The sequence below is a fragment of the Argiope bruennichi genome, chromosome 3 (genome assembly GCF_947563725.1).
Source record: "Argiope bruennichi chromosome 3, qqArgBrue1.1, whole genome shotgun sequence".
NCBI lineage: Eukaryota > Metazoa > Arthropoda > Arachnida > Araneae > Araneidae > Argiope > Argiope bruennichi.
In genome coordinates, this window is record NC_079153.1 from 53,261,859 (window position 1) to 53,282,568 (window position 20,710).

The following is a 20,710-nucleotide window of genomic DNA, read 5'->3' on the forward strand; positions in this document are numbered from 1 at the left end:
TTTGTTGTATTGTGTGAATCAGTATTATACAAAATACAGAGCATCTAATATCTTATTATATCGTAAACTATCATAATAAAACTAATAATATCATAAACTATCATAATAATATCTTATTATGATAGTTTATAACTTAGCAATAAGTTATAAACTATCATAATAAGATGTAAATGATTATTTTATTACAAAATTCATTGTAAATAAAAATACTAATCAAAATGGTTTCAGTTTTTGTAATAACACTACATAAGAGTTTAGTAAAAGTTGTATCTATAAGCTCAAGAAATTATTCCATATTTTTATAATGTTGTACAATATTCTGAATACCTTGCAATATCATGAAGAGATAACAATATTCCAGGATATTTGAAGTTATTAGGGCTTATTTAATTTATTGCTACGGCTGTCTTAGCACAAGTTATTGTATGATATCCCACGATACAGTTTGATATTCTAATTCCTGTATTATATTGATATTAATAGGCATTTTGTACTAACTGGATACAAATCTACAAAAATGTAAATACCATATTATTCAATAAAATTTCAAAAATTAGTCACACATTTAATGAAGTCACAAATTCAATTATGATGCATTGTTTGAAAGCAGAAAAATTCCCCATAACTGCAAAGAATCGATGAATGCCATTTTGAAAAAGTGCCTTGATCACATCAAAAACTATGAATAACCATACTGAAATATAAAATCTAAGGTCATAACAAAAAGAAAGATGTGTTTATATGTACATAAAATTCATACCTAAGCAAATTAGCTTGAATAATTTTTTTTTTTTTTTTCAATTTTCAATGTATACATTCTGCAAGCAAAACAGAAAACATCCATTGTGTTCTCATGAATATATTTATTTACACTTATGATTAGACGGAAAAAACCTGAAGTAAAAATATGTCATGCAAAAAAAAAAAAAAGATTATTTCTGCTTGCATGCAATTCATAGTTTTTATAAATAAATAAAACACTTACCCATGTTATAAATGAAAGGAAGCACACAGAATGCCGGGCAAAACTGTTGGTTCGACTCATTTTAAAATTATACTTCAATAGGAAATATAACTATGAATTATCAGTTCCCCAATCATGCAAATAAAAGTCCACTATATTCCTTCTCTTTCATGTTATATGAAACATTTTTCTTCAGTTAAAGATCAACAGATATCCCGCTAATAGTTCAAAACGTACAAACAAACGTGTAAATACTTATTCAAATATGTTGCTAAGCAACTAAAAAAATTAACAATAAATGTTCCAATAAATTACAGCAAAATTGTCATCAAATAAAAAATATTTTAGATGATGCAAAAATAAACTTCATGTGAAGGCAGCCCACACATATAAACGCGCCGATCAACTCACAACACTGAAAAACAGCAGACAGCGTTCAAATAAAAACTAACGAACCGAAGCGGGTCAGCAAGTTGCAGTTAAGAAAGGTGTTTGCGGAATGAAAAAAAGTTATGCATGTTGAATTACAAATCTTCCCGCTCCTCAAGCTTTCTCCTCGTCTAAATTTGATATTTACTAAATTTGCCTTTTCTAATGAATTTTGGAATTTTGAATGAATTATATTAGAATACCATTTGAGTTTCCTTTGCGAATTTTTAAGAAAAGTAGAGCAACAAAGTTTAATAACAACCAGGACATAGTCTTTTTTTTTTTTTTTTTTCATCTCACATTTTCAAAATTATTCTATCTCCGAATTTTTCAACTCATATCTATTGAATATTCAATCAGAGGTTTAACTGGTTTATAATCCAACAAAAAAGAATTGTAAGATAGATGTGCTTTGTTTAATAGTTTAATAAGTTGTGTCTTCAGATCTTTTAAAACATCTATGTTTTCTTTAAAAAAAAAAAAAATGGAAAGTGCGTAACTTTGCAGATATCAGGCCAACTCAGATGGAATAGTAATCAGTCTAATCTCTTAATTCTTTATAAGTTCGTCCTATTTCTTTGTAATCCTTGGCTCTTTAAAATATTTAATGCTTTTTTTTTTAATGCATTTAGATTTTGGCGTTGTTGTTGATTGTTTAATATCTTAATTAGATGAATCAATATGATGGTTTACAATTCTAATATTTCAGATATACAATTAAACTTATACAATTGGTCTGAAAATTGCTTTCCTATTGCCAATATCAGAATTAGGAATTTTATGGCCCAAGACAGTGCACATTCTACAGCCCTTCTTTTAACTCTAAACCTACCGCGAACGCTTAAATGACCGTTTTTCAATGTATAGGTGAAATGTCGGTCAATTAGCGCTAACCCGATTTACTTACCATTTTTTTACAATTTAATGATTTAATTCATTTTACTTTCATATATATTTTTCTTTTATTAACTTTTCGAATATTTATTTATTTCAATATATCTATTATATTCTAAAATGAGAGCCATCACTTTTGTACACTATATTATTGAAACAATGCGGTTTTATAAATTTTGTAACAACTGTGCGAAAATAATGAAACTTATCAATTATTCTTTTTTTGTTGCTACAAAATTTGATGTATAATTTATTTATACCTGATTTTCCCATTAATTAATTAACAGATTTGTTGCTACTGGCGATAGGCGAGGATCGAACTCGCAACCGTATGGTTCGTAGCCGAGTAACATGACCACAAGACAAAAGAAATTTCTCATGTCTCGTAGCTGTTATCTGGCTTATAAAGCGTCACCACAGATTTATACGACCAACCTATTTGTAGTCTCATTTAAAATAGGATTTTGAATTTACAACTTGGTAATAAAACCTCATCTTTAATTTCATTATAGGTAATGCAAATTTAAAATAAATGTATTAATATCAGAACTGGTTATTGTATAAATTTCTGATAATCAGTACTGAAAACGTTTTTCACATTAATAATTATATATATACTCTTAATTTCAAGATGTAAAAATGATATATAATCTACTCTCCAAATTCATATATATGAAAGGCAAGTATTGAAATCATTAAAAAACTGTTATTAAAATTTCAACAAATCTTCATTTTTTAAAACTAGTCTCCCCCCCCCTCCCAAAGTTATGTCAGTGCAAACTCGATAACCCAAAGTTGGAATTTGATAGAAATGAAATTTGGTATGGAAAGAGATAGTAGATATTTACCAAAGTTTAGATAAAGTTTGTCGAAGAGAAGTTTACTTATCTGTGTGCAGAAAATTACGATATTTGAAAAATGCAATGAACATTTAGTTTTATCATCAAACTGTATAACTTTATCCAATCTGAAAGCTACTTCATTGTTTGTTGTTCTTTTTATTTATATAAATGTGATCACAATTAAAAAAAAACCCACAGATAAATGAAATTTGGTAAATGATCTTGACATTGGAACTGCTGATCTATGCTAAATTCTGAACTTAATCAGTCAATCAACAAATGCACATTTTATTTTCTTCACTATTCTACAATGTTAAATATAATGAAGTATGTAACATCATGTTGTATAAGTTTAAATCTAAAAGGGTTCAATTCTTGAAAATCTTCGAATTCATTGAAATAAACCAATAATCAAAATTATTTCAATGGGAGAGATGTTTTTTTAATTAAATTTCTTACATTCAGATCAATAGCATAAATTACCCACATAAAAAATAATTTATTATATAGACATATAAAAAATTCTTCCTTATAATCATCTTAAAGAGTATATTTCTTTCAGGATTTTAACTACTATTTTAAAGAGGAATTTTTATTCATCTACGAACAATTATATTATTTATATTTTATTTATTTATAAATTGCTTCTGAAATTTCTTGGAAAAACATATGACATTTTTATCTATAATGTCAATGTTAATTTATCATATGAAACACTTTTAGGAAGAAATAAAACTTTATTTATGTAAACAACAAAAAAAAAAAAAAAAAAAAAAAAGGAAAATATTACACTCATAAAATTGTAAAATACAAATCACATATATTTTTTTCCATTTATAATTTCTAAGTATAATATATATATGGATATATAGTTTTACAACATAAGTATTTGTATATGATACAGATTCACTGCCACTTCTCCCAGTCATCTTCTTCCTAAAAATAACAGAAAAAAAATCAAACTTTCATTTAATAGCAAAATATTAAAAATTATATCATTTGACTGTAAAATAATAACTCTGTAACATAAAAATGCATTATGACTTTTACAGTTCCACTGAATTTCAGGATTTTAAGCTAAATTTCAATTACTACATCACAAGCTATCTAATTCTTATCTTCAAGCTAACAAATAAAGTTACATTAGAAATCAAATTAACTGGAATAAATTGAAAGAAAAAGAAATAAGATTTTTATTTGATATTCTTATCAAACAATAATAAGAAATGATCATGTTTGATAGCTGAGCATTCCACTTAAAAATTTGTCCAAAGGCAGATGGTAGCTAAAAATTTAATTATCAGAATATATAAGTTAAACAATTTTCATATTTCTAGAATATCCATTCAACATAATCAAAATAGTAGACTCACAATAAATATAATACTATTATATACACCTACATGCTATATTAATATTGAACAAATTATAGCATGATAGCCAGACTGAACCCCTGTTGATTTTAAAATAATAGAATCGTCGCTATATTCCATTCACACCAGTTTAAGAACAATTTCAAGAAATGCAATGGCAAATTCATCTACCACATTAAAGATTTATACATATATGGAAGGGGGAGGGATCTACACTTAAAAAAAGTTAGCATATCCTTTTATTATATAATTAGATATGATTTGGTTAGATAACTATATAAAAGAAGCAAGAAAAGTAATATCTGAAAGATGATACATTTATACATTTATTAATTAGATACAATAGATACATTTATTTTAATTAGGTTAATCACTTATTTTGAATAATTATACTTTGAATTAATTACTATTATTATTATATAATCAGATGATGTAAATGAAAGCTGTGATCATAATTCCCACCCCAAGCCTTAATACATCAAGAGAAAGATATCTGCTCCATCACAGATTTAACAATCACCACATCTAATTATATGGTTACCATATCTAATGTATGTGTGTATGTGAAATAAGATCCTGAATCTATGATCATGCAGTTTCTAGGCTCAGGCTCTGACATCATGCTCTAGTAATCTGAGAAGCAAAGAAGGCTTACTTATATATGATATTATGGAAAAAGAAAAGATCTATAAGAAATGTCTAATTTAAAAATTTATTTTTGCAACAAAATAAAATTAAAAAAAAAAAAGAAAAAAAAAGAATGGTGCAACTCTCTATTTAATGCAAATTTATAAATGAAAAAAAAAAAAAAAAAAAAAGATGTTTGATTTATTTTTGCTAATATATTTCAATGCCTGGTTGTACAATTTGAAGTAAATAATTTTGGGAAATGTATCATAATGTTAACATAAGCACAAATTCGATAAAATAAAAGCTGCATAATGCGCAAAATAATTGTCAATATCTTCATCTTGCTGTTATCTACGGATGAAGATGAAATAATTTAAGTAAAATTGCATACAATGATTTTGATCATAAAACATTATAACGTTGTTTTTTTTATTATTATCTAGTATATTATTAGCAAGAATAAATATAAATTAATATAAATGGATATAAATAGTTACTAGATTTGAAGTTTAATTTTTTATTTCACATTTTAAAAATTAAAAGTTTACACTACAGGAAAAAATGAATGTTTATAGGGGGAAAAAGAAACATTTAAAGAAACAACACATAACAAAGAAATCTAAAAACAATAAAATGTAATAGAATGAAAAAATATGCATTAAAATAATATATAATAAAATTAGCTCTAAGGAATAATTATAATTATGTATTTCAATATAATTCATAATACAGAATTAACTCTAATGCATATAACACAAACTCTTATAATAAGACAGAGGCAAAACTTATTTTTAGTTCCAAGCTTTAAAATTGTATATATCAAAATATGAGAAAAAAATATTATGATTATAAGCAAATGCACTGAAATCTATTATGTATGATAATCCAATTATAGAATAAAAAGAAAAAAAAATATACTATTCTATAATACTCCTAGTAAATTATTAATTCCATTTAAAATCAATTTGATACACAAAAGATGATAAATTACAATTAGTAAACAATCACTAAATTTTATTAAATGTGTTGTTCTCCAATTTGTACTATCAAATGTGTCATTCAATGTGCTATACGTCATTGATATTGCTATATATCAATATTGAGTCATAGAAATAGAGGAGTCAAGAAATAGTCATTGATATATAGCAATATGTTCAATTAAATATTTTTTACAGTTCTAATAATTTGCATGCATGTTAACTATAATTGTAAATATCAATTAACTGTTACAGATAATTCACTTAAAAATTAATTAATATCATCATGCCATACTTTTACTGCTTTTTGCAATAATACATTAAAATTGTATATATTGGGTAATGAACCAGGCAAAAAGTAAATTGAAATGGCCTGAAATAAAATTTCTTGTTGGATAAATAAAAATATAAACCAAAAGTACAAAGATTTTTAACAAATTTATTAATAACTTTTCAAATCAGATCCTTCAAATATTTTTCTAAATACAAGTGAAATAATCATTTTCCATCCTTTCTCTTAAACAAAACTCAACCAAAATGAAAGTAGAGTATCCCCCCCCCCCATTTTAAAGCAAGATAAACATAAATTTGAATTTTTTTCTGTTTCATATTTTATTAATATTTAACCAATGAGTATCTGCAAGTTTTTTCATTTTTTTTTAATCCAGTAAAGTACAATTTTAACAAAAGAATACATGTACTTCAACATTTTCGAATGTAGCTTGCATTTTTCATTAATAAATAGAACTATAGTTCAATATGCGTCGTTGTTGTCAAACAGAAAACACAGCAAATATACATTTTTCGATATTTATTATTAAAATAAACTCTTGTATATTTTTTTATAAAATACTAAGAGTTTGGTTAAAGTCATTATTAATGTATATCTTGTTATCTATAATAGAATCAGTGAAAATACAAATTTAACTAAGGTACACATATGTGTACTTCAGGCATTTTCGTGCCCATTTCTTGACTGCTTGCGTTCCTCATGATGTTTATCTTTTGAGCACTTGTTTTCAAATTGTCATTTCTTCTCCTTGAATATATTGTATATCTTTTTTATAATAAATATTTCTTATGGTCTGTAATGTAATAAGATACAAATTTAAAAATATTTATTTTTTTAACTTTAGTGAAAAAATTAATTTTATAGCTGTCTTGTAGTCAGTAATTGATATTTTAATCTGGCATCATGTATAGACTATACGGAACTTTATAAGCTAATAATAATTTTGTTCACATCAAATGAGTTTAACTCAAAAGGAGATTACTCAACTTTTAGAACAAAGTGATTTTAAGGGAAGCAATAGAATTTCTCAAATATTGAAAATAATGAAACCTGTCAAATGCATTAAAAGAAGATTGGGATGAATGAGTTACAGACGATAATAAAATGGATCTTTTCAAGTAGAAAAATAATAAATCTGGAATTCTATTATCCACACATACAGGTAATGAGCCAACTGGAACAGGTGGAAGATGGTCAAAATAACTGAAACAAAAAGCTAATGTAAAGTAATCTGCATATAATATGCATATGGGAGGCATCAACCATTATTTTGCATATTAACCAGTGTGCAGTAAAGACAAAAAATTATCAATATGAGGATTCATGCAATTTGTGGATTTAGTAGTTGTCAATAGATGGATATACTATAAAATGGTGGCAAAGTGACAAGCAGAGCTGTCAGGAACGAAGCAGATATTGTTACGACCTTATCGCAATTTTGAATGCATATAATTTGGTCCTTGTTGAAATATGAGGGAATTCTCTTTATGAGGAAGAAAGGAAACCAAGAACAAGTAAAATATCATATTTCGATGAAAACAAATTAATAAATGAATGGTCATTAAATGATAGAAATGCAACTAAAAGACCACTGGAGATTTTATCACCATCATCTGGTGAAAACAACTCCAAAAGAGCAAAACAAGTTTACATTACCCCATTAAAAGAAATAAGACTTGATATGTAAAGTCTTGTACCACAATACATGGGCAATAAATATGCATCAAAATGCAGGTACTCAGGATGTCAATCTAGGAGTATAGTCAAGTGCTCAAAATACAGTATCTACTTAGATAATATTTATTTATTTTGAAATTTCATTTAAATTAAGATTTAATACAATATTTATTAAAGAATAAATTATATATTTTTCATCTATAAGGCCTCAAAATAGGAAAAGTATAGCTATTAAATAACCAGAAAAATTATTATCATTATTTGTTGTTGAGGATACTTTAACTTGCTTAAGACCTGAGGTATACATATGTGTACTTTAAAATTATGGGACTTAAAATTGTATGATCAGCAAATATTTTTTTTTTCTCCATGAACTACTGAGATGTATTAAAGGTAAAACATCTTGAAATCAAAATTTTTAATCAGTTTTAAAAAAGTCAGGTTTGAAGAGGTTAAATTAAAAGGTGGTTGAAAGTATTCTTACCAACTAACATAAACAATTTATATTAAAGAGATTTAAATTAAGTTTTTTATTCTGTGTAATAATTTACATGTGTAAATGTTAAATTGTTACATAATTATATGCAAAACTGATACTTTCACACGTACTTCTTTATGGGAATCTTGATTTGAGGAAATGTTCAAGTTTTTCAGATCATTCTCATTTATTTCTAAATCAAAATCTTTCTCCCATTCATCTCCTGTACTAGAATCTATAGTAACAATGAATTAACATAATAATTAAAAAGCACTAATACAGAGTTTAAGAAGATACAGCAAGGATTAAAGTTTTGAAATAAAAGAGCTAAGAAAAAAATTTATATTAAAAATATTACCATTTAAGTGATAAAAAATAATGACTTACCTTTTAAAAAAATATCATACTCAAAATAAATATTCAAGAAATACAAATAATAATAAAATAAAAGACACCTTTAATTTAAAACTTGAATTTTCATATGGTCCCTTTAAAGATACACAACTAAGTAAATCTTTCAATAACTACATAAATCATATACATTTATTTCTAAAACAAAATTATATTACAACATCTTGATAAAAAAACTAGAATGAAATAAATGATAGTGCATGCAACAATTCAAACTTGATGAAACAAAAAATCTAAGATAATGAATATATTTATTTTCTATACAATGCAAACATAAACGAAACAAAACACAATGAAGGGAAAGAAGAATGTGAAAAATAAAATGAAACAACAAACACAGAAGAACGGCACAGACACATTTTGATTAATAAGCAAAGCAAGAGTTTTCCCACAAGGAAGATTCCAAAGCCTAAATGACAAATATAAAGCATTCACAGGCAATGAAATACTTTTTAAAAAATCAACCTTTTCCAAGAGAATCAATTGGAGATAATCTACTTCCATCTGCACTATCTGATGAAGGTGGATCACTTGAGATATCTGTAATATCATTCACATTTGAAGCTACAGTATTGTCCATTTTATCGGATCCTTCAACAGGATTATCACTTTTAGTAGTTTTTAAATCAGTTTCTTTGTTTTCAATTGTCTCATTAGATTTATTACTTTCTAATGTCATCCCACTGCTAAATTCCGCTTGGTTTTGATTCGCATCACTATTATCAATTCTTCTTCCAGCAATAACTGATTTGTTATCCTGTGTTGAAATACTCTCTAACAAGTTTTGTCCACTACGAGTTGATCCAAGGTATTTAGTATCCATTTCACTATCTATAAGAAAAGAAAAATAAGAACATAATAACAACAAAAGAAGAATAAGAAATAAGAGTAAGTTATCAATATAAGTAAATTATTCAATCAAAGCATTAAAGAGGAAATTAAAGAAGCTAATAAAAATAATAATGCAGGAGAAAAGCTTCATTTATTTTGTAATAATATGCCCATTTTTTAAAAAATTACTCTTACAATCGAATGTTTATACTATATAAATATAGATATCGAATCATACTATATAAATGAGTACAAAGAAAACATTCTGTTATTAAATCTTTGATTATACACATTTGTGATCACCATAATTGATGCTTTTTATTTATTCCTGAGCTTACAATTCAAAACATGATAAATTCCATCATCATGTAGTTAAAAGTTTCCACTAATTATATTTTTTTGGTCAATCATAAAGGGACTCCATTTTTAAATAAATAATGAAACTATTTGCCCTTTTCTTTTCTTTGGGACATTTGATAACCTTATCAAATGATCAAGCTTGCACATATTCTAATTATTATGGATACATCTTTCCATTTTGGGTCAGAAATTCAATTTAATAAACATATTATTCTGAAGCTATGAAAGGATATTTTTGGACAGACATCATTTAAGAATTGCCCTCAACATCAGAGCCATAACAGATTTAATATGCAGCAAGCCAGAGCTAAAATTGAATACCCAAAAGAATAAAATCTTGAATCCATGATTCTCAGTCAACAAGCTGAAATTCTGCCATCAAGTCAGTGTAGTTGGTAAAAGGAATTGCAACGTTTGCACAACCATAAATTTTAAAAGTTCCTAAATATTTCCTTTCTACTGCTTTAATGTTAGTTTATTAATGACATATTTTAGTTTTGCAATATCCAAAGCTTCCAGGCATTTTGTTAAATAAATATCTATAAAATGTAATCATATTATGTAATAAGTCTTCATTCAATAAGTATTTTTGTTAAGTTCATTGCAATAAATTTTTATCTTTTATTTTTGTCTGTATGAATTTACTTTACTTGTTAATATATAAATAATTTAATGAATTAATTAGAATTATATTATATTCTGATTTAAGCATTTAGAATATGCTATTAAAGTATCCCAAATGTCAATAAAGATGAATGTGTGTGCTACAGCTATTAAATTTGACTCATACAAACTTTAGAGGATGAGAATGTGAACCTTAGAATACTTTTTTTAAAAATTTTAATTAATTACAAAATAGGCTGAATTTTAGAAGGTTTTTCTTTTAAATAATTCCAAACAAAAATAAGTTTTATGCCATTTTTTTAAAATTGTGATTTAAATCATATTACTTTGAAAATCACACACATTTTTCTAAATTTTGGCAATTGTTTAAAAATATTTTTTGCTTAATTTCCAACAATAAATTACATTGTTGACTTGATATACAAACTGTTTTCATTGTTTCATCAAATATTTAATTGCATGATTTTGTTTACATTGTTGAAAGCTAAAGAAGAATTCTGCATAATATCTGTGCACAAAATGAATTAAAAAAATGAGGAGTAATAACACTGCAAATATATTTTTAAAAAAATAGATCAATTGCACATTTAAGTTTTTAATAGCGCAACATTATAATGGGACTAATCTCCATCAGAAACATTCATGTATACAACAAACAGAACATATGCAAGAAAAAATTACATGGCTTTAATGTCTGACAATTTGATGGAATCATGTGCATGATATTATATCTAAAATTTATATGAAATTAAATATAACCAATATTCCTGGTGAACCAGCTGGTTGCCTAAGACAACAAGTATTTAGTAATCCAACAATAAGAAAAATATTGATACTTCTCCTACCAAACTTTGGAAATACATTTGTATGTAAAACATTTTGTTAAACACATTTACATGTAAAATGGGCAGTAAGCAAAAAACATTGATAAAATATAGTAAAATTAAACATATTTATGACAGTCTTACCTTTATCCCATTCAATATCTTCAATAGATATCTGTTCAGCACGTCTCATTAAATCTGCTCTTTTAGCTTCAGCTTTTCGCAGTAGATGAACTCTATAAAAATATCTTTGCCAAAATTCTAAATGAGAGACTGACGTAGGAACCTAAGCAAACACGTGAAAAATCAATGTTATATTACCTTTGGTTTGATAAAAACCAATTTTCACATTCAGAGTATATATCAGTGTAAACATTAAATTATCTTAAAAACTATAAAAGAACTTAAAAAAGGCAAAGAAATCAATAAAACCCATTGATGCTGGTATCTATTTTTCTAATTAATTGAAGAAAAACTAACTTGCTGTTAATGAATAAGCAAACCATATACTTTCATATTTCCATCCAAACAGAGAAATAAAATTGCAATCTAATCTAATAATTTAAGAAACATAATGAAAAATATAATGAATTAAATAAAAATAAATAAATTTACCAAATTCAAAAGATAAAATAATTTTTGTGGCCTTAAATGAAATTTTAAAAAAATGTCTTTAAAACCATAAAGCGATTCTGAAAACTATAATACTCATATTTATTAAAAATACTATAGTTTATTTCATAAAATTTAATATAAATACATTTAAATTATCTAAAAATATTATTTTATTTGCATAAATGTATCAATGTATTTTTTTTTTTTTACATTACAATAGTTTTATTTTTATTAGATATTTTAATTAAAAAATTTAGGATTGTGAGAATAAAATTTCTAGATGTGAGAAAATATCAACATTTCTCCTGAAAGCTTGTTTTTCTCACCGGTCAGTTTTTCTGCTCGCCAATATAAATATAAAGTCTGGATTTCTGTATTTGAGTTATCTTTCTATAACTACCTTTTTCCTCAAGTATTTTCTTAAATGAATTACAAAAGTTTATATCTTAACAAATAATGGATGAAATGAGCTCTGCACTGAAATGATGTATCTAATTTTGAAATAAAACATTAATGAAAACAATAAAAAAAATCAATTAATATTATAAAGTATAAAACCAGGTCAAATTTTACATCTTATCCTCATACATAATAAAATCATTAAAATAACAAATTAATTTTAAAAGAAAGAAAGAAATGGCTATAAACTTATGAAAGTTAAATGAAATGTAACACATTTTAAAAATTTCTTTTGACATCACCATAAAACAAAATATGTAAAAATCTGTGCTAAAAAAGAAAAAAAAAAGTTTAATAAAAAAAACTATTTAATCTTTCCAAATTTCCAAGAAACACAGTAAAATAAATTGTAGGGAATGTTGAACTTCGAAATAAAAAAAGGGGGGGGGGGGAATTTTTACATATTCCATAAAACTTAATTTGTGTGGAAATTTCATAATTAGATTTCAGTTAAACATTAAAAGAAAACTGGTATAAAAGTCATGTTTTGAGTTCTTTTAGAAACAAAAAATTCCATTTTAGTTTTTTTTTTTTTTTTTTTTTTTTTTTAGTTCACAAAATTCTTATAAAAATTCAGTGTGAGTGAATAAAAATATTTCTAAAAAATTAACTTTTAATTGGAGTCACAAAATCATACCCATTTTTGTTCCAAGAAAATTATATAAATTTATATATTAAGTCATCAGGTATATTTTACGATTTTTAAAAATTGCATGGATTTTTAATCTTTAAAGATATTATACATATTTATATTTTTATATTACATTATTTATATTATTTTTATTTAATATACTTGAACAAAAAATTTCATTGTTCTAAATGAATAACTTACAGAAATGGCTAACAAAGCTCATCATTCTCTTTTAAAAATTACATAAAAGTAATTAGTGGAAACTTACAAGCTTATCATAAATATCCCGCACTTCAGAACATGTTATCATAATTTCAGTCATTTCTTCTTGATGTTCACTGGGATCAAAAGATTCCAGCCAATTTTCATACATCTCTGGAGGTCCTTCTGGCTCATGACAAAAGGTTTTAGGATCTTTTCGAATCATATACAGCTGTGACTAAAAATACATAATACATAATTACATACTTGATTAAGTAAATAACATTTTATTTTTTTTTATTTTACTAGAAATAATGGAGCTAATATTTTCAGTTAAAATTTCATTATATAATGATGTGGACTTCAACTACCAAAGTTAAAGACTAAAGATTAAGACTGAGACTACCAATTAAAAGAGACACACAAATCAGAGTCACAGCAAAAGAATGAAACAAAACCCCTGGGAATCAAGAAAAATTGTACATTACCATGGAGAATTTAAGAACAAAAAAGTCCAGAAAAAGGTCAACACATAGCAACTAAATACTAAATGAGAATTAAAGGAAATTGTTTTAAATAAGACATGGGTAAATGATTTACATTTAGAATGAAACATCTCAGATATTATTTGGAAAGTCACAACAGAAATTGCTATATATATATATATATATATATATATATATATATATATGTATGTATGTATGTATGTATCATTGTAGAAAACCATTCAAATCCTATAAAGTCTCTACTAAAATTAAGAATATTACTTTGTGTTTGTTAAGCAAAGCCTCACATAATATATATATAAAATGATATTTTAAAATCTTAATTTAATCCAAATTAATTTCATAAGCTTTATCTTAATTTAGCCCACAGTAATTTCATTCTATTATTTTCTGATACGATTCCACTTTTTCCACTTAATTAATTCATGAGAAGCTTTGTAAAAATGCTTTTAGACTGCAGTTCCCATGCTCCAAGTTAAAGTGAAAATTGCTGATCTAAACAAATTGTTTTTTTAAAGATCCCTGTGTTTCCCCTACTTGTGATTGAAATGTATCAGAAATCCCTATCAGAATCTTAATAGTATTAACACTGTGAAAAAATATTTTCCCTGTCAATATCTCAGGTTATATAAGACAAGGGATAATTTATTTCTGTCTTCTTCCCCACCTCTGCTCTTGTAACGCACTGTGGCAGACATTCTTTGTGTGCGCCTTCTTGTAAATATGTCTTCCCAGGATGAATTAAACACAAAATGATGCAGTTATAGTTTTGAAATGAATAATGAAAATTTGAATTTGCCTTGATGAAGGTCCATTTATATTATCATGTTTTAATTAGCTGGACTATTACTAAATGTTCCAACCAAAAGTTTAAGATCTAAAAGATTCTAAAATTCTAGATATGATTTCTAAAAAGAAAGATTCAAAAAATATTTTCTATTAATTCATTAAAAACTACTCAAAAATATAGTATGCATGACTCATATTATGATACAGGAATATACATGTACATTTACAATAGTATATGATAAATTAACTTTAAGAAGTCATTCAAACGATTCAAGGACGCTCATAAGACTTTATAAATTTAATTTTTTAACAATCATTAAAGATTCTTTCAGAATAAAACTAAAAATGACTTTTGAATTCCATATATTTTTAAAAATCACTTAGATTACTGAATTAAAATTTCAGAAATTACAAGTTTAAAAATAATTTTAAAAAAACAAACTAAATGTTAACTAAGAATATTATGTTTCAAAAATAGGAAATTTAAAATATACATCAAATTATAAATACATTTTTTTCAGTATCATTAAGTCCATGAAAATATCCAAAAGTGTTCCATTATTTGATGCATTTCTCTATCTTCAGTTACCTTTAACTATTTAAATAATTTTAATTGTTTTACTACTAACCAAATCCGTCTGGCTGAGCAAATTATATATTACTAGGCAGATTTCTGTTTCAAAAAAGAGGTTAACAAAATTAAACAAAAAAAATTTAAATCAGCATTCATCTGATGATATTATAAGGCCAATCAAAAGACACTCCCATTTTATTTTCTTATACTCAATTCTTAGGTACTCTATTATTATTATTTTTTTCTTTTCAATTCTACAAGAAGGAAATAGAATTCAAAATTTCTAAAAGATTAATATAATTAAATTGGCTTCTTTAAATAAATATGAAAATATTAAGATGTAAAAAGGATTATTCTTTGTATATATCAAATTACTTTAGCTGGAATTTTACTATAACTTATAACAGTGCAATAAAAAATGCAGTCAAGGAATCAGACTTATCAACTCTATTTCAATTAGCAAAACATTTAAAACAACACATAATTAAAATAATTTTAAAATATAAATAAACATTCATAACGAAAAAAAAAATTAATGAAAGAGTTTTAAAATAATATCTGAAATTAGATTTTGGCATAGTTTTCAAAAAGAGAAAGTAGCTTTCCAAAACAAGAGATTTAAATAGCAATTGGCTTTAAACATAAATGATGGTAAAAATATAAATAAATTTGGTTCTTACAATGATATAAGGTGAACAATTCTGCAAAGAAAAATAGAAAATAATGACACTCAATTTTATGCATGCTATTAAAGTTAATTTGTAACTAAGCATAAGAAAGTAATTACAAATTATAAAATGTACTAATGTTTTAATGAAAATTATGAAATTTAATAAACTACAATTTATAAAGAAATAAGGGATATTTTAAAGATAAATATATCACTGATTTACTTTTTAACAGCTTTCAAAAGCAATTCACTAATTGTATTTTGGAAATGAATAATATATGATTATTATTTTTTTTTCTAATATCGACATTGAAAAAAAAAACATGAAACTCCATATAAAATATTCTATATGCATTTTTTAATAATCATAACTAAGACATTCCACTGTATGAAAGCTTTTTTTGGCAAAGTAATTACATTACATATGTTTTATAGTAATTATTTTAGATCTGCCAAAAATCTTGATAAACTTCTAAAAACTTTTGTATAAATAAATATACATAATTTTTGTTCTTATACAAATTCCGCAAGGAAAATTAATATATTTATATATAAGCTATTCTAATTATATGAAGTACTATTTTTTATAAGACATTAACTATAATTCATAATCAAAGTCAGAATTAGTTTTATAAACACCTATGGAAATTTTATAAATTAAACATATGTCATAATTATAGTAAATTGCAGCATACATTTGAAAGAATCAGCAAATTGTTTTCCATAAAGATCAGTATAATATGATAGTTTTAGTTCAAATATAATTTATACAGCTTCTTGCAGATATATAATGCAGAAAATAATGCATATAAAATCTATAAAAAATAATTTAAATTTGTTTTATTTACAACCTTTTTTTCGGCAATCTAATTTTATTAAAAATTTATAACACTGCAACATATATTAGAAAAAGTTTATAATTTCTAATGTAAAAAATATATAAATGAAAAGTCATGTCAAAAACAGATTTATAAAAATGCAAGCAGAGCAATGATTAAAAAGTAACAAAACATTAAAATTTTCAACTTTCAGAGAAAATATTTAAAATAATTAAATTTTTCTCAAGTAATAATGAACAAGAACAATAATTTTCTTTTTTTACACTAGTATTAATATGAGAAAGTTTATCTGATTTTATTAGAAGGAGAGAAGAGAAACTGACACATATTCATTAAGGGTTACCCTTATATCCTCTTTGAATTAGTCGAATTTCTCTATCTTGGACTTTCATTAATGGCAAGAAAATTTTCTATTTTATCTTCCCGTGCAAAATTTCAAAAATTAAAGTACTTCGTGTTGTCTATTTAACATTGACATGTTATAGTACCTTTAATTTATTTTAAACTACAAAATCTGGATCTTATTTAATACATCTTGACTTATTTATTATTTACATAAAATAAAATATAAAATACTCAATTAAAGATGTTTTTAAATATATAATTTAAACTTTAAAATTTTTTTCCAAATATCAGAAAATGGAGGATAAGAATTCTTTCAAATAATGCTTTAAAATCTTCATAATCTTTAACAGATAATAATAATATCAATACTTTTTCACCTGCAATATTACTGATTTCCACTGGAAACTAAAAAGTAGAAAAAATAAAACTGTTCACAATAATTTGATCTTTAAAAGATGAATAGGATATATAATATATATTTAAAAATGCATTAAAAGTCAATTTTATCTGCTGTTAATAATAGCTTAATTTATCTATCAATTTTTTAAAAACATAGTTAATAATTAGGATCTAGAAATGCATTTTCCTTTGAACAATGCATACTTGCTTTAAGAAATTACTTAAATGAAAATTAATACACAGAAATGTTCAATTAGCTTATTAATTGAATTATGAATGTGATTGGGATTCAAATTGCAATTAGAGTTTAGACAGTCATATGCTAACAAAATAAAAAAAAAAAATGTATTAAATCTGAACATAGATAATATCACAAAATTTCAATTCTCAAAAAGAGATCATTTGACTTAAGAGAATATTTATCAACAGAATAAACACTATAGTTAAGGCAATTCATTTCCATTGCAAAAACAAGAGGATTAAAACATACGATTTTAAAAAAATAGGTAAATACCTGTAAATTCTGGGGGTGGGGGTGGGAGAGGTGAAAGTACAATATTTCATTACATTAAAAATATATTTACAGTAATAATAACATATTTGTGTTTTGAAAGAATTATAGTAAACTAAGATCAATAATAACAATTAACATAATTTTCTTATTACAATTTTTATATTATAAGTGGAGTAATGTATGCCTACAATAAACACAGAATGAAAAAAAAATTATTACATATAGTCAAATATTTTTTTTTTTTAAAGTATTTCCATTGAAACAGATCATGGCAGAATAACAAAAAAATTTCTCTTCAAAAGAAAAATTCTCATATGCAACCACTTAGAACATTACAAAATGAGACAATATAAGAAGGAAATCAAAACTACTTTTACAATAATTAAGAAAAAAAATGTTTTAAAAAAAAATCTGGAATGGTAATACCTGCCACCAATCCATAGTCACAGGTTCTGAATCCTTTATGATCATAAGCTCAGAGTCTTCTAATTCTTTTTGTGGAGCAAATACATCAGCAATAGTTCCTATCACTGAAGTTATAGACTGTCGAGCTTTATCAGCTACTGCTTCAGCATTATCAACCTAAATATTTTTAAAAAAGAAATCTTAAGCTATCAGAATAGAAGTTTTTAATGCTAAAACAAATTTAAAACAAAGAAAATGGAAGCTATAAAGCTTCTGATGTGAATGCAAAAAATTAAATTTAAGCTTCATTAAAAACAGAAACATGTTCTTGAATTTTCAGAAGTATAGAAGAATTTGATTCCTTCATTTTATCACTAACTTCATAATAATTGATAAAGTTTCTTAATTAAGAAGTTATGCTTTCTTGTCATTCTTCATCATTCATTTATATAATTTATTAATGTTTATTAATAAAACCATAAAAAATTAAAATTACAAAAATGCCTTTGAAAAAAAAATACGAATTTCACAATGAAAGTAAATATTCTTATTCATAGAATTTCATATGTAAAAAGATGAAACTAAATATTTCCTATTAAAAAAATTCATAAGCAAAAGTATCTAAAACTAGCAAGAATTCCTTATCATCTACCTGGTAAAAAGAAAGAAAAATATAAATAAAATATTTCATTATAAGGTTCAGAATAATTCACAAATAATACAGTTATGCATTTTTTATATATCATACATTATGTGCTTTATTATAATAAAAGTTAATTTCATTATCAATGCAATTCACATTCTAGTATTTCTACTTAAATAAAATTTAAAACATACAATAAATATTTAAATGTAGCAAGCATCCATTTATAAATCATCCATTTTTATTATTATTATTACTGATGTCACATTCAACAGCAAAACAAATAGAGACATTTATTATGAATTTATCAGAAATGCTAGATAACTTTTTGATCTTTAAAGTATTTTGAGATATTTAGAAGTATCTCTAAAATATAGAATGTTTTTAAAGAAGGAAAGACATTAAAGTACATTTTTTGCTATCAACATACATGATTAAAATACAAAATTCAGCATAAATACTTTTTTTAATAATTGTTCTGTACCATCAAAATTTGTATTTGAAAATTCCTTCAAAACTTTTTTAAATGCATTATGGAATAATTTTATTATAATGCAACAGAATCTGATTTTAATATAAAAAATAAAATATAATACTTAAAATAAATAAGATATGATAACGGAATAACATGTAGTACTTACTGTTAATTTTTCTTTTAACATAGCTGCAGTAGACGAAACTGCAGCTACTGCATCTGTCTGAACAACTTGAGTGAACTCTGTTAGATCTCTTTTCATGAATTCTAAAGCATTACTAGACTAAAAATATGAGGAAAATTTGCTGGTTTAAAACTTTTTATGCTAAAGAATCAATACTCATGCAAAAAAATTGAAACATAATACATTTTTTTTAAAATTTCACTTGCAAAGTTATTTTTGATTATTTAAAAATAATTTAAATTAACTATTTTTAAAAGACAAGTTAATTTTAAACAATAACGCCTAAATATTTTGCTGTTATTTTTGATATGAATTTAATTATTAGTAGAGAACAAAAAATTTGGAATAATAATTAGAAAATTACATTAAAATTCAAAAATCTACAATATTTTAGCTTACATTTATAAAGTTAAAATGCTAAAGTAAATATTGTTTTATATGAATTATTCATAGTGAAATGAAGCCTCAGCACCGATTGATACTAGCGACATACTTATTATGTAAAAATGATACGAAGTGTCAAACCTTTTCTTTTGCTGTTTGAAGCCAACCTGGCCAAGAGCCCCACCACGAATTTCCATTGGATTCATTATTATTTTCTTCATCCCGACTAGAATAAAAAAAAAATATTTCTAGTAAAAAATTTTTTTAAGTGTTTAATGTATCAACAGCATGCTAATCAAAATACGTACTTTGCTCCATCCATATTGAAGTCAGTGTACAGTAGTGTTTGTTTTGTTTAGTACTGGATCAAGAGTTCAAATTGCAGACTGTTGCCGTTCATTCACAACAGCTACAAATAGAATCTTTCTAAAGAAAGTATGGTTTCTAAAATGTATATTAAAAATAAACGTT

The 20,710-nt window shown here is 24.6% G+C and overlaps 2 protein-coding genes across 3 annotated transcripts in view; both read right to left on the reverse strand.

The window, feature by feature from the left end:
• Window positions 1-1,412, reverse strand: part of LOC129963156 (tetraspanin-18-like) — a 50,940-nt gene extending 49,528 nt beyond the window's left edge. The window contains exon 1 of the mRNA XM_056077270.1: window positions 986-1,412. Coding sequence (XP_055933245.1) covers window positions 986-1,045 — 60 coding nt within the window. The 5' untranslated portion in view covers window positions 1,046-1,412. The remainder of the gene's footprint in view (window positions 1-985) is intronic.
• A 2,517-nt stretch (window positions 1,413-3,929) lies between these two features.
• On the reverse strand, window positions 3,930-20,647 carry LOC129963281 (BSD domain-containing protein 1-like). Of its 2 annotated transcripts, XM_056077547.1 has the most exons (9): window positions 20,548-20,647; window positions 20,381-20,465; window positions 19,838-19,954; window positions 18,575-18,730; window positions 13,580-13,750; window positions 11,751-11,892; window positions 9,433-9,798; window positions 8,688-8,791; window positions 3,930-4,065 (listed from the first exon to the last, which is right to left on the reverse strand). In XM_056077547.1, the coding sequence occupies exons 1-9, from the start codon at window positions 20,559-20,561 to the stop codon at window positions 4,036-4,038; spliced, it is 1,185 nt and encodes a 394-aa protein (XP_055933522.1). In that variant the 5' UTR covers window positions 20,562-20,647; the 3' UTR covers window positions 3,930-4,035. The 2 variants fall into 2 exon arrangements, with proteins under 2 accessions (XP_055933522.1, XP_055933523.1); XM_056077548.1 differs by lacking the exon at window positions 8,688-8,791.
• Window positions 20,648-20,710: the final 63 nt, after the last annotated feature.